Here is a 14,421-nt window from a genome sequence, read left to right on the forward strand (position 1 = left end):
AAATGAAAGTGGCTCCAGGGATGTCATTTGCATGAAAGCAGCTTGAGCCACTGAGATTTTTCAGAATGCCCACAGCTCTCTTGTGGATGTTACCTATCTTTGCTTCCTTCTCTCTATAAACCTTGTGTCAACGTGGTAGACCTGTCCCCAAAACAAGGAGACTTCTGTTGTAGAGGCTGGTGAGCTCACCCTTATGTAAGCAGTAGATAATTCCATCCGTAGCTGGGCCTGCTCATGGACAGAGGGAAGGACCTACCAGGTTACACCCTCTCAGGGGTGTCCTGGCTGTACTCCTTAAGGCCTTCAAGGGGCTGCAACATATGAGGTTTATCTGGAAAAATTCCAACCATTGTTAATATAACAAGAACAATTTGCTTGACATTGAGGTAAACTGGCAGCCAAAGAGAGTAGACTAGAATGAGCATGCGTGAATAATGATGACTTCACTTTGCTAGTCAGTGGGGATGGTAGACGCCATTGAGTGAGCGAATACTGTGTGACCATCACATTCAAAATAACTGAGGGAGTAGAGCCACGGATCTGCATCATATTTTGCATTAAGCTTGAACATTCCTCTGCATAAACTATTCGGATGATTCAGAAAGCTGCAGCTATGGGCAACTTGTGATTAGCCCCTTCATCACAACAACACACCTGCTTATGCATCACATCTGGTACAGAGGTTTTTTGTGAAAAACATCAAATCACGCAGGTGACTCAGCCCCCCTATAGCCTAGATTTGGCACCCTGCAACTTCTGGCTTTTCCCAAAACTAAAAACATCTTTGAAAGAGAAGACATCTCAGACCGTTGATGAGATTCAGGAAAATACAACAGGACAGCTGATAGTAATTGAGAGAATTGTGCGAGGTTCCAAGGTGCCTACTTTGAAGTGGACAGAGACATCATTGTCCTATGTACAGTGTTTCTTGTATCTTGTATCACCTTCAGTAAATGTCTCTATTTTTCATAGTACATGGCTGAATACTTTCTGGACAGACCTTTATTGTGAAATGTGAGGACAGGGCTCAGGACACTTTTTGGCTTCAGCCATCTCCATGACCTTGGACTGAGCATTGCAGCAACAGAGCTGTTTCTGCATCTAGAAATGAGATGGGTGTGCAGGTTTTTCTGTTTCTTTAGCTCTAAGAGTCAGGGGTGTCCTACCAGGCAAATGAGAGTCAGAATCCCCGAGGTGGGATGATGAAGGAGTTGGGAATGCTTTGTCCTGCTGGAATGTTGGGGCCTAGAGGCAGGCTGAGCCGCATCACTTTGGGTTGAGCTAGGCTGGCCATGGTGCATTAGGACTAGAGGAAGGTGACCTTTCTGGTCTATTTTTCACCAGTCCAGCCAAGTAGACACTCCTTCCTGAATGGTTGGAAATGGGTGTTGACCTTGGTTTTATACTAGAATGGCCTGGAGACCTTAAATGCTGCAGTCTGGCTTCCACCTGAGAAAGTCTGGTTTTGCCCTGCTTAGCAGGGCTGACTCACCTGCTAGGCACAGTTGGCACAACATATAGGACCCACCATTCTCCTAGGGGCTCACAAAGTGTTTTGATTTTATTTAAAAATCAGAAAAAAAGAACTTTGAGGTCAAAGAAAAGCTTTTTAATATATAATACTAACATATTTGGTTTTATATCATCACAGTCATAAAATGTCATTTTAAATATATTTTACAGAAGAAGGGGCCCACAGAAGTCATAATATGACCCTGGGCAGAGGTACCCATGTGGCATGAGAAGGTGTCAAATCTTCCCAGAAGATTCTAATACGCAGCTAGAATTAAAAACCAATAATTTAAAGGGGACCCAAGTGACTGCCTACCATTACCTATCTCCACCTTACCTCCCCTAAACTAGAAATACTTTTCAAATGCCACAATTACCGGAGATAAATAGGCCATGCAAAAACACATGTTGGTCCACAAATCAGGAAGGAGGGATTCTGTTGGCAGTACCATAGGGAGGGAGTATCTCTGGGCATGGGGGTATCTGCACGGGCTAGGAAAGGGGGCTGCTGATGGGGTTGGACCCCAGTGGCCATCAGGACAGCCCATGGGCCCTTCCCCAAGTACAAGCTCATCTGTACTTGATCTCATTTTATTTCACAGCAACCCAGGCAAACAGAGCTATCCTTAGCACCCCATTTACAAGATTAGTGCCTGCCATACATCACAACAGGGGCCATCACAACAGTTCTATGAAACTGCCACCAGGGCCAGCATCACCAGCCATGGCAGGCTATGTCTTATAACCTTGGTAATTTTGCTAACTTCAGACTCTGAATCCCAGCTAAAGCAAAAGCTAGTGTCATATTGTATTTGGGAGGAAAACAAAAGTCTTTTCTCAATCTTTGCCAGCTTTCAAGGTCCACCATTGACAATTACTACTATTCTTCTAAATATACAGTGGTGCCAGAACATCCTATCTGAACTAGTAAGTAGAGAGGCAACTTTATGTCTTCCTTTGGGAACAAGCGCTCTGTCTGTGATGCCAGCACAACCCTGGAGGACAGGACCACAGCACCACCTGTTGGATTCCTGAGAACAAGTCTGTGATCTCTCAGAAGCCAGCTCTCCCCGCCTCTCCAGAGTGTAGGCACTGGCCACTGTCCCCCCTCTCCCACTGCCCCCAATAAAAGAGAAAGATAAGAAAAAGAAAGGCATCTCCAGAGTGAAGGTCATCAGTCTTGGTCCTCAATCCTAAAAGACTAAACAGTTTGCATTTGCCAGTGTGGAAAACTTCTCAGTGAAGGGGGGGGGGGGGGGGGAAACAACACTACTTTTTTTTTTAAGGAATGAGAATTAAACACTAAGAGATGAGTGCACAGTATAATGCTATTCCAATTATCTGAGAACTTCATTAAAACAAAACAGGAGAACATGAATATTTGGGTAAATCTCTGTCAAGAGAGGGAAATATATCACAGCATTTTAGAAGAAAAAAAAATGTAGTGTTTTAGCCAGTAAAAATGTTCCTTCCTCAATCTCTAAAATAGTAGTCTCCATTTTAATTCTTTTAAAAGATTATATTCATCTATTTTTAGAGAGAGGGGCAGGGAGGGAGAGAGGGAGAAAAGCACCAATATGAGAGACAAACATCGACTAGTTGTCTCTCACATGCACCCCATTCAGGGACTGAACCCCCAACCCAGGCATGTGTCCTGACTGGGAATTGAACTGGTGATTCTTCACTTTGCAGGAAAACACCCAATTAACTGAGCTACATTGGTCAGGGCAGAACTCCATTTTAATTTGAGTACAATCTTTATTTTTAATAATAAAAACATCTGAGCATGTTGTCCCATTATATGTATATTTATTTAGAAAGTATATATATTACTTCTTCATCAATGTCTTAGAACACACACTGTAAAATCTACCAAGACACAAATAAAAAACCAAGATAAAAACAAATGCAACTCAACATTCTGATGTTCTTTCCTACACCCCAGTGGAGAGTCTGGTACTTTCCCCAGGACGCACCCCCACCCCTGCCTGCCCCATGCTCAAAAACCACAGCTCCCAACATGGAAACACTGAGTGAATTGGATGGATCTCCTGAGGAGGGGGCACAAAAGGCCCTCTCGTATCTATGCTAGTGACCAGGAAATTGTGGATGCATAAATAACAAGATGTTGCTAGAAAAAGGCCACTTACGGTTTCCAGCCTGGTATATGAGGAGGTTAGACTCATCTATCTTAACAACAAGTAAAAAGCTGAGTATACAGAAAAGTCAACAATTTTTCTTAGATTCATCTAAGTGAAACCACAGGGCAAATGGCTGCCCCCAAATGGAAGATACCAACAGGCAGATACAGAGTCACAACTTACCTGAGCAGAAACCCACAAGCAGAAAACTCAGTGGGAACTAGTGTCAGGGAGGAAAACCTGAACTGTAACTGCCAACTTGCTGGAGGCTCAGAGTAGACAAACCCCAGAGTTAAAAGGTCAAGAGGGCCCAAGTACAGGGCAGCCCACACTTTTGTGAGTTTTACGTCCTGGAGCTCTACCAGATGCTCACAGTGAAGATCAGAAAACAATCCTGACCTGTTTCCAGCAAGAGGAAAGGAAAAGGAATCATTTTGAACTATGTCAGAGCACTCTGTTCTTCCAAACAAGGCCTGCCCTCAGGAGAAGCTAGTTGATCGGAGCCTAAGCGGCTGGGGGAAGGCGAACACCCAACTCCAGTTCCCGCCGGCCATCCTGTTCCCTCTCAGAGTGAACCCTTGGGGAGTTCCCGGCTGAGGCACACAGGGCTCACCATAGACCTGCAGCACACTTCCCCTCCCCCGATGCCTCACCACCGTCTCACCACAGGCATGTTCACAGCAGTTCCTTATACCCAGAACATCATGTCTGTCTACCAATGAAAAATTACAGGGCATACTTAAAGGCAAAAAAGAAAGAAAAGAAAAAGTCTGAAGGGACTGAACAAGCAATCGGAACCAGAATCAGATATGATAGGAATGTTGGAATTATCAGATAGGGAATTTTTAAAAACTGTGATGAATATACTAAGGACTTTAATAGAAAAAACAGGCAAGTCACAAAAACAGATGGATAATGTAAGCAAAGACCTCCAAGACAGAATCCAAAAAGAAACACTAGTGGTCAAAATATTGTTAAGGAAATGAGTCTGCGGCCATACCCCCCCACCCCGAACACACCCGATCTCATCTGACCTAGGAAGCTAAGCAGGGTCAGGCCTGGTCAGTACTTGGATGGGAGGAAATGAGTGCTTTTGACAGGCTCCACAGTAGAGCAGATGAGGCTGAGGAAAGAATCACTAAGCTTAAGATATAACAGTAGACACATCTGAAACCGAAAAGCAAAGAAAAAAGCCTGAAAAAAGCAAGAAAAAAAAGCAGAATGGCCCAGAACTGTGGGACAACCATGAAAGTGGTACCATACATGGAATGGGAGTACAAGAAGGAAAAGAAAGAGAGAAAGGAATGGGAGAAATACTTGAAAAATAATGACTGAGAATTGCCCCAAATTAGTGCCAGAGAACAAACCATCAAAGCTCAGAAAACACCAAACAAGATATGTGCCAAAAAACTACACCTACACATATCATATTCAAACTTCAGAAAAAGGCAAAGAAGAAAAAAATCCATAGAAAAACACCTTATTTCTAGAGAATGATAAAAATTATCTTCAACTTCTCATAAACTAGGCATGCAAGTAAGCAAGAGAAGAGTGAAGTGAAATATTTAGTTTTGAGGGAAAAAACCCACCAACCTAAAATTCTTTACCCTATGAGATTGCCTTTCAAAACAAAAAAGAAAATAAAGACTTTCTCAGACAAACAAGAATCAATACAGAGTGTTGCTAGGAGACTTCCTAAGCAAAAGGTATTTGAAACGGTTTCAAGTATCTCTCTGGAAGTTTACATTGCCCTAACTGGTTATAATTTTTTAACCAATTTTTTTAAAATACCAGGAAAGGGACTCCTAAACAAACAGTGGAACTGAATTAACTGGAGGTGCTTTCTGTTTATTTAGATCCAGAATTAAAGAGAGAAAACTGGCATTGATTTGTTGGATGGCCACCATAAGCCAAAAATTGTGCCACTCATTTCATGTGTCTTAGCCAATTGAATAAGGCTGAGTAGTTGCCATTTTTATCCCTATACTACAACTAGGAAATGAAAGTGGCCTAACAGGTGATAAAGTCAGAATTTGAACCCAGAAGAAGGCACTGTGGTCAACCAAGAAGCAATTTAGCTGCAGATCTTTTCACAGAAAAATGTTTAGAGGTGTCATACAGGATGAGCCTTGGTGTAACAAACCCTTGGAGCAGGATAAACCTGAGCCAGGACAAACCTTTGGAGTGCATAGGAAATAAAAATCCTTCTCGCACATTGCTACAGACTGAACGTTTGTGTTTCCCCCACTCCCAAATTCCTATGTTGAAACCTAATCCCTAATATGAGGCGTTTGGGAAGTGATTAGGTGATGGGGATGGAGCCCTCACAAGTGGAATTGTAGGAGTGGAAAACTGTACAGTGGAAAATTGTAACCCACCCCAGGATTCTCTTGACATTGTTTCTCTAAGTGCTGACTCTGACAAGTATGTAGCTTGAAGATGAACAGTATGGTTGTATCAGAATCCAAGGAATTGCCTTCAAAAGTTACAGATCCTGACCTTCAAGCCTCCCAGCTCTGAGAGATTTGCTGGCCTCAACCATGGAACCAGGATAGCGTGAAGCCAGGATGACTAAACCAGGATGATGCACACCAGACTCTCATGGTCCTTATTGCGATCGACTGTGCTTGTCTGCACCTAGAGAACTTTGCAACCCCTCCCTTGAGCTCTTCTTTCTGTTCCCCTCTCCTTCCTTATGGAAACCTCTGCCTGAACAGAGAGGGGGAGATGGGCTGTGACAGGAGTCCCCCATCTTCTAGGGAGCCACCATCTGCACACAAACCACTTCACTTTACGCCAGCACCTTCCTGTCGAGTATTCACTCTCTTGGCGGCAGGCAGCTGGGCCTGCATTCGACTACAGGATTAGGTCCCTTATAAAAGAAACCCTAATGAACTCCCTCACTCAGCTCTCCACCATGTGATGACACAGTGAGAAAATGGACATCTGTCTTGGTCCCCCTGGGCTGCTATAATAAAATACCATGGACTGGGTGGCTTACAAACCCCATAAATGTATTTCTCGCAGTTTTGGAGGCTGGAAGTCTGAGAGCAGGGTGACAGCATGATCAGGCGAGGGTCCTCTTCCAGGTTGCAGACTTCTTGTGACCTCACATGGCAGGTGGGGTGAGGGAGCTCTGTGGGGTCTCTCTTACAACAGCACTATTCTGATTCATGGGAACTCTTCCTTATGATCTAATCATCTGCCAAGGGCCCCACCTCCTAATACGATCACATTGGTCATTAGAATTCCAATATTCAATTTTGAGGCTACACATGCATTCAGACCATAGCACCACCTGTGAACTGAGAAGAAGGCTCTCACTAGACACTGATTTTGCCAGCACTTTGATCTTGGACTTTGCAGTGTCCAGAACTGTGAGAAAATTTTTTTTTTCATCAGCACCCATTCTATGGTATTTTCTCTATAGCAGCCCAAACAGACTAAAACATTCACTGTGCCATGCCTGGCCCAAAGGAGAGCCTGGCCCGGTCACTGTGATACACAGGAGGCAGCCAATCAGATCCCCTGTTCCCTCCCTCCAGTGCAGTCAGTCATGCGCAGCAGCAGTCTCTGGGTAGAGATCTGAGGCAACCAACCCCCTCTTCTGACCCTGCTGAAGCCTGGGAGGGAGCATCTGGGCAGACAAGCGAAGGGGGGACTGGGTACATGCTGGGCTTTATCTGAAGACAGGTGTTTTCTTTAGGAGGAAATAAAACTGAGGAAATGTTAGAAGATGGAAAGTTAGAACGCCACTTGTGTTCTTGCTCAACACAGCACCCCGAGCCCTGAGAGGAAACTTACACTAGCAGCCCCACATTCTCTTAAATATCTTCTCTCCAGTGTCAGCTCTGGTGCCATCAACTTTTTCTAGGAGAGAAAGAAGACCAAGACTCAAAAGTAGAAATCTTTTCATAGCTCCTATTCAATGAGCAAAACCTGAGCTGTAATAATATATGACTATTTCTGGTTTCCACTGGTCTCATCGTGTGAATGTATACACATTTCACTGCAGGATATTCGCAGGTTTGATGAGGAGCGCTTCCCCAACCCTAGCCCCAGCTTCGGCCAGGTATGCTTTGTAATATGGTGTGTGCAGCAATTACTCTTCTAACAGCCACAGTATTGTAGATTCTGAAAGTACCCAAGGCTTTGGTCAGGGTCAGTGTTGGCAGGGAAATGGCCGTTCCTCAGGGACCTGACATGTGCTGAGCCTAAGGGGCGTGTTGCCCACGCCACATACCTCAGGAGCAAGGAACCTCAAGTCCTCACTGCACACTCAAGAAAACCACTTCCAAAAAAATTACTTACTGAGGAAAACCACGGCGCTTGGATAGGGCGTAGGCTCTAGTGGGTTCTGGAGTCCTTTTGTTCCCTCTACATGGTGCTGCCTATTCCAAACTTCAGCTTTTCAATTGGGGAAGCTAAGCTCTGGGAAGGGCAAGGAATTTGTCCAGGGAGTTTATGGCAGAGCCAGTCCTGGAGCCTCAGCCCTCATTTGCAGCCACTGCTCCCTTCACTTGAGTGGATTTCGCCTATGGCATTGGAGAAATGTCAGTGTCTGTAAGCCCCAGGACATTTGCACTTGCTGTTCCTGCTGTCTGGAATGATTGTTTCCCCTTCACCTCCTTTACCATCTTAATGAGGCCTTTCCTAATCATGCTATATAAAATTATAATCTTCTCCCACCTTGGCTCCCCTTATACCCCTCCTTACTTTAATTTTTCCAGAACACTTGACCCCTTCTAATACGCTACATAATCATTTATTTAGCTTTTTGTTTTTCTCTCTACATAAGAAGGTACAAGTAAGTGCCATAATGTCTGGGGTTTTTTTTCTCACTCATATCCCCAGTGTGCAGAGCAAATAAGTATCTGCTAAAGAATATTTTTAAATCATATATATTATATATACACATTCTATATTATATACACGTTACTCTAATTCTTATAAGAGTTTATACTATACATAATATATACACATACACAAATGTGTGTTTGTGTATGTGTAATATTTAAATTCTTTTACAGCCATTAAATAATTCCGTGCTTTATGAAATCAGAAAAAATAAAACAAATATTTCAAAGCTGCACTTGGGACTCAGACAAAGAATCTGCACTCCCACAGGCGACCTTAATGGAGGTCTGGCTCCGGGTACAAGGCTGGGGCCCCCTGCCTGCCTTCAGTCCAGAGAGAAGCCCAGCCTCCTTGCCTGAGGACTTTCACCTGGAATGGGAGGTGGCAGTTGAAGCCAGGACAGGGTTTCTCTGCATGGCCAAATCCCAGAAAGAACACTTGTTCCTTAGTGGAGGTTTCAACGTAGAGCAGAAGTTTGAACCAAGAGCCAAGGGTCTTCAGCTTCTGTGCCTTTGTAGGAATCTTGGTAGAGTCACCTGGCATACGCTCCCATGTAACACTTGCATCCAGGACTTCTGTATTCAGAAACAGAACATGTGCACAGTGGTGCCACCACCTCTCTGGTTTCTCCCGACAATAAGCCAACACCAAATTAAATTCGGAAGCACAGGTCAGATGGCAGATTTGCAGTGTGCTTCTGTTCTGGCAGAAACAGGTGTTCATCTAGGTGCCTTTCCTCTGCAAATTTCTCACAGAGCAGTGCCCACCACCACTAAGGTAGAGAAAACAGTTTATGGCTCTATTTAAAAGGTACATGAAGATCATATATACAGTATTCACAGGAGAAAGTGGCCCAACCCTTTGATATTAGCAGCGGGTTTGAGGCAGGGTTTGAAGCAGGGTTTGAGCAGGCTAGAGAAACTGCTCGGAGTCTGCTGCAGTGGGAGTGCCTGTAAGGGCAGGTGTCAGCGATGGTGAAGCTTGTCACCTGGCTCCCTCTGATCTCCACCGCCTATAGTATCCTTGTGTGGTCACCTCCCATGTTGCACCAAGGGTGGTCTATGTGACCGCTAGAATATGGCAGAGTGATGGCATGTCACTTCAGAGATAAAGTTCCAGAAAACCACACAGCTTTCTCTCTCTCTCTCTCTCTCTCTCTCTCTCTCTCTCTCTCTCTCTCTCTCTCTCTCTCTCCCACCCCACCCATCTCTGGTCTCCCTGTAAAAAGCCACTTGGCATGTCAGGAGAAGGTCATCAAGTGAGGAACTGAGGTCTCCTACCAAGAGGCATACCATCCCCCAGCCACACTCAGGTATTCAGACGCCTGCAGCCCTGCCAATGGCTTGGCTGCAATCTCCTAAAGGACTTTGAGCCAGGCTGGTCCAGCTGACCCACTCCAGTTCCTGACTTTTAGACACTTTGTAACATAGGAAACATTTATCTTCAGCTACTATATTCTGAGGCTACATAACAGTAGATAACCAATACAGATTCTGGTAAGTGGAAGTAGAATGCTACCATAATAAATACCTAATGTAAGAGTGTCTTTAGAAGCAGGCTGTGGGAAATAAGTGGGAGGACTGTACAGAGAGCATTAATAAAATCTTAAATTGCCTTGAACACAATATTAACAAAATTTAAATTTGAGGCTGCTGGTGAGGCCTAAAGGAAAGTCTTATTGGATGCTGGAGGAAAGGGGTTCCATGTTATGTGGTAGGAGAAAGTTTAATGAACTGAGTGGTGTAAATAGGGAGATATTCAGAAAGAGAGTTGAAGGTACCACCTGTTTCCTTCTTGCTGCCTATAGTAAAAAGTGAGAGTAGAGACATACATTTAGAAGAAAGCAGCCATGATTTGCTGTTTTTGAAGATTCCCAACCTTTCCAGATGGCAACCGATGCTGAAATTAAGAAGTTGTTTCTGAGCAAAGATGAAATACAGGACACTTTGAAAATAGCATAGTCCAGAGATGAAAGCAAGTACATGGCTGAAAAATCCTTTGTCAAGACTTCAAGAATATCAAAGATGGTGCCTCAGAGTACCATTCAGTCAAAAAGAAGAAAAAAACCCTTAAAATATTAAGGATATGCTTCACAGATCATCTCAATCATACAATAGGGCTTCTAAGAAGCTTAAAAGGATTATTCTTTAACAGAAGTCCAAGATAGAGAGGGCTTACATTGAAGAAATGTATGGGTATGGCTTTTGTCTAATAGAGTAAACCCCAGTTAGATTCACATGAGACCCACATGTTTTAAAAAGAATTATACCCACCAAAATATTACCAGCTTAAACTGACACGGACAGTTCAAAATGAAAAGAAGCCAGTGGGTCCCTTCACTTCTAGAAGAAGAGGATGCTGAGAAACTAGCCATATTAAGTATTATATATTACCTGTCATGAAAAACAAAGATGACTCAGAAGATAGAACGAAGAGCCATGGTACTTCTTCTAGGCAGGTGTGGGGAGAGTCTTACTCTAGGAGCGTCTAGCATTTGCTCAGTGGCATTTCAGAATTGCTTGGATCAGTGGCTCTTTTGTGCTGCCAGTTCCCTTCTTTTGACACAGGAATGTCTATGCAGCTGTCTTCCATCTATTTCCACCAATGTTGGGTGTGTGAGGGACAGATAATTTGTCTCTTTATGTCACAGGCTTCTTCTTACCTACACCTGATTTTGATAATGAGAATCAAACTTTGAGCGGATACTGTAACGGGATAATGTTTGGCAGAGGAAGAGGGGCACGGATCTGGGGAGAGAGTGAGTGTATTTAACAAGTGGGACGAACATGAATCATTGGTGATGGGGATGGGAGACTCTGGTACTCAGTCTCTAAGATGCTCCCCAGTGATTTATGCCTCTTGGCAGTCCCTTCCTTCATTGTGTCAAGGTTATTCTGTGTGACTAGGAAAATACAACAAAAAATTCGGGTATGTTACTTTTAAGACTAGGCTATAAAAGATATTAAAGCTTCCAACTTGATTGTGCTTCCTCCTACCCCTACACCTGCCGGTGTCTCATCACTCTGGGCAAAGCAAGCTGCCACGGCCGTTAAAATCTTCTATATGGAGAGGTCTGTGTGGTGAGTAACTGAGGCCTCTTATCTACAGTTACCTGAGTGAGTTTGTAAGTAAATCATTCTACTCCCTGTCAAGCCTTGAGATGACTGCAGCCCCAGTCAACATCTTTACTGCAACTTTATGAGAGGTCCAAAAAACAGGACTTCCCAGTTACAGCACTGGTGGATTACTGACTCTCAAACTGTGTGAGATAATAAATGCTTGTTGTCTTAAGCCACTCAGTTTTGGAGGTAATCTGATATATAGCAGTACTAATTAATACTATGGCTGTCAATTAAAGCTCTTATCTGGGGAAGTGGAGGCAGAGAGAAAAGATACTAGGGTCTTTTTTTCCAAACGAAAAAAGAAGAAAACAGACAAAGAAATATTCCCAGTTCAACTAAGAAAAGACACAGTTTTTAGGGGGAGGTGATATTACTTTTCTTTAATGTGGCTCAATTGCTGCCTGAGGTTAACAGAAATCTCCTCCCTTAACAGAGATGCTATCCTTTATCCCTGAACATCCTGAAACCAAAACTCAGGAGAGTTGTCATTCTGAGGAGCAATCCTGAGAGTGATGTTAGGTACGATATAATGGAAGGAGAGCTGGTAGGATTTGGGGTCAGGGAGCCTTGGCTCTGTCCCAGCCCTTCTCTCACTGGTTCTGCCACTTTCATAGTCAGATGGAGCTCAACCTCTTTATTTGCCTCACTCATCTATTAGGACACCTGTCCTGTGGGTTTATGTGAAGATTCAAGGAATGACTTGAAGACAGGCACCAATTGCAGTCACTGCATCCCTGGTTCATGCACAGATTGAGGGCATTGATAATGTTAGCCACCTCCCCCACCCCACTCTTCACTCTGACCCTAACAAGCTTCTGATACCTAGGAATAATGATTCTTCTCCCAGATTCAGAGGTATTCACTCCTGGATAATGTCTACCCACTAGCATTATGGCAATCAATTGCAGGTCATACTTGGTGACAGTTTAAACTGTGCCTGGCACTTGGTAGCTTTTTATGTATTTACTTAATGAGTAAATGAATAAATGAACGGTATAAACAAATGACTGACAATTTATTTCAGATATTTGACTGGCTATTCACTAACCTATTTAATTTATATCTAGAAGGAATCACTCCTCAGACAAATGTCAGCATTTATCCAGTTTTCAATACTGGCAAGTGTAAAGTAGGGCCTGAAGTTCAGGTCTCTCTCAATGGGTAAGGGAATTCTCCCTGTTGTATAACAAAGAATATGTCTGGTCTTTGTCCCAGGTTCCTAAGAGGGAGCTTCTAAACCCTTGTAATTTCCCAGGTGTTGGCTGCGTCTTTACTATTCACAGAGGGTTCCTGGAACCACACCTGAGTTTATGCAAATGAGGTGACTCAGCCCAGGATGTGCATAAAGACCAATCACTTGATCACAGTGTTGAAGCTTTGTACCAGGTGGTGTCAGCCCAACCTCCAGGGAGGAGAGAAGGGCTGGAGATCTCAGGGACCAGGAGGCAAGCCCACAATCGGCCGCCCGCACCGTGCCCAGGAGGAGGAGAGGGTACTGCGAGTGCTGCCAGGAGGACTTTGAAGAGCTCCGTGGGCACCTCCAGAGTGCCCAGCACCAGGGCTCTGTCCTCGAAGCCCACCCGTATGCAGAAGTCAATTGGATCATCACCCAGCTCAGCCACAGCTTTGTGGACACCCCCTCCCAGGAGAGCCTCCCCAGGCAGTCAGACTCCTCAGCTTTGGATTGCAACCTTCTGTGTCCTGAGACACTGTCTCCCATCCAGCCCACCTGTGGCAGGGCAGCATCTCCCAGGGTGAGGGAGGAAGACGACCCCCAGGCCCCTGGCAGCCCGGATCGGGATGGCGTGGTGGGCTGCATGGAGGCACCAGCTGAATGTGTCGGGGCTGGTGAGGTGCCCAGGCCAGCAGGAAGCTGCCAAGACCTGTGGGGGTCGGCCGATATCACTATGGACCCCCCAGGGGCACTGGTGTCCAGGAGCCCTACTTGCCAGTGCCTTCCGACCAGCTGTGGCTTTGCAGACCTCCCCTCTGGCCCGGACTCAGCACTTGTTGGCCACAAGCGGAAGGTGCAGTTCCCCAGTGGCAATGCTGAGGGGAAACCAGGGGTCTCCTGGCCGCAGGGCCTCATCCTTTGTCCCAAGAACACTCAGCCCCTGTGGCACCTGGACAACCGATGGCAGACAGTTCTTCTCCCTTCCCCTTCCAGGCCATGAGCCCAGGCCTCTGACCTCCCTCCTGCCCCTATGCCCCCAACAGACCAGCCTCTCCCTCCCAGACCCCTTGCCCTGGCAGCTCCCAGGCAGGCCAGCAGAGCCCTGGGCCACACCTCCCCCCGGGCCTGGGGGAGGCCACTCGCCAGGTTCCGAAGGTCCTGAGTGTGCAGGCCCCAGCCTTGTCTCTGAGTGGACTGATCGGCCTCCCAGCTGCTCTGCGGCCTCGGGCCAGCTGGCGGGCCAGCTGGCACGCCAGCTGCACTCAGCTGCAGGCACGTAACCCCCAAGGGGGTCTGTGGAGAGCCAAGCTACCTCTCTCCCCAGCCCTCTGCCCCGTTGGTGGGGGCACTGGCCTCTCACGATCCCCTCCCTCCCTGTCGCCCAGCACCAGCAGCGAGTGGCCCCTGTGGGTCCACGAGGGCATGTGGCTCAAAGGGCCAGGCAGCTTCTGACCCAAGGGCTGGACGCGCAGATACCAGTCACGCCTCTGCCGAGCACTGTGCACCCAGCCAGGGCAGAACAGGTACACGGGGACAGGAGTGCGCCCTAGGGCCCCTCCAACAGGGCCAGACGGAGCATGGGGCCTGGCCTTTGAAGGCCAAGTAGACAGCTGTG

At 45.8% G+C, this 14,421-nt stretch overlaps 1 protein-coding gene across 1 annotated transcript in view; it reads left to right on the top strand.

Moving 5' to 3' along the window:
- LOC129080339 (uncharacterized) overlaps positions 1-14,086 on the top strand; it is a 38,888-nt gene extending 24,802 nt beyond the window's left edge. Inside the window, 4 exon segments of the mRNA XM_054585651.1 lie at positions 7,669-7,725; positions 8,781-9,024; positions 13,019-13,713; positions 13,715-14,086. Of these exon segments, the coding sequence (XP_054441626.1) occupies positions 7,669-7,725; positions 8,781-9,024; positions 13,019-13,713; positions 13,715-14,086 (1,368 nt within the window).
- Positions 14,087-14,421: the final 335 nt, after the last annotated feature.

Source organism: Pteronotus mesoamericanus, unplaced genomic scaffold (assembly GCF_021234165.1).
Source record: "Pteronotus mesoamericanus isolate MK-2021 breed Mesoamerican mustached bat unplaced genomic scaffold, CSHL_Meso_final contig_121, whole genome shotgun sequence".
Lineage (NCBI taxonomy): Eukaryota > Metazoa > Chordata > Mammalia > Chiroptera > Mormoopidae > Pteronotus > Pteronotus mesoamericanus.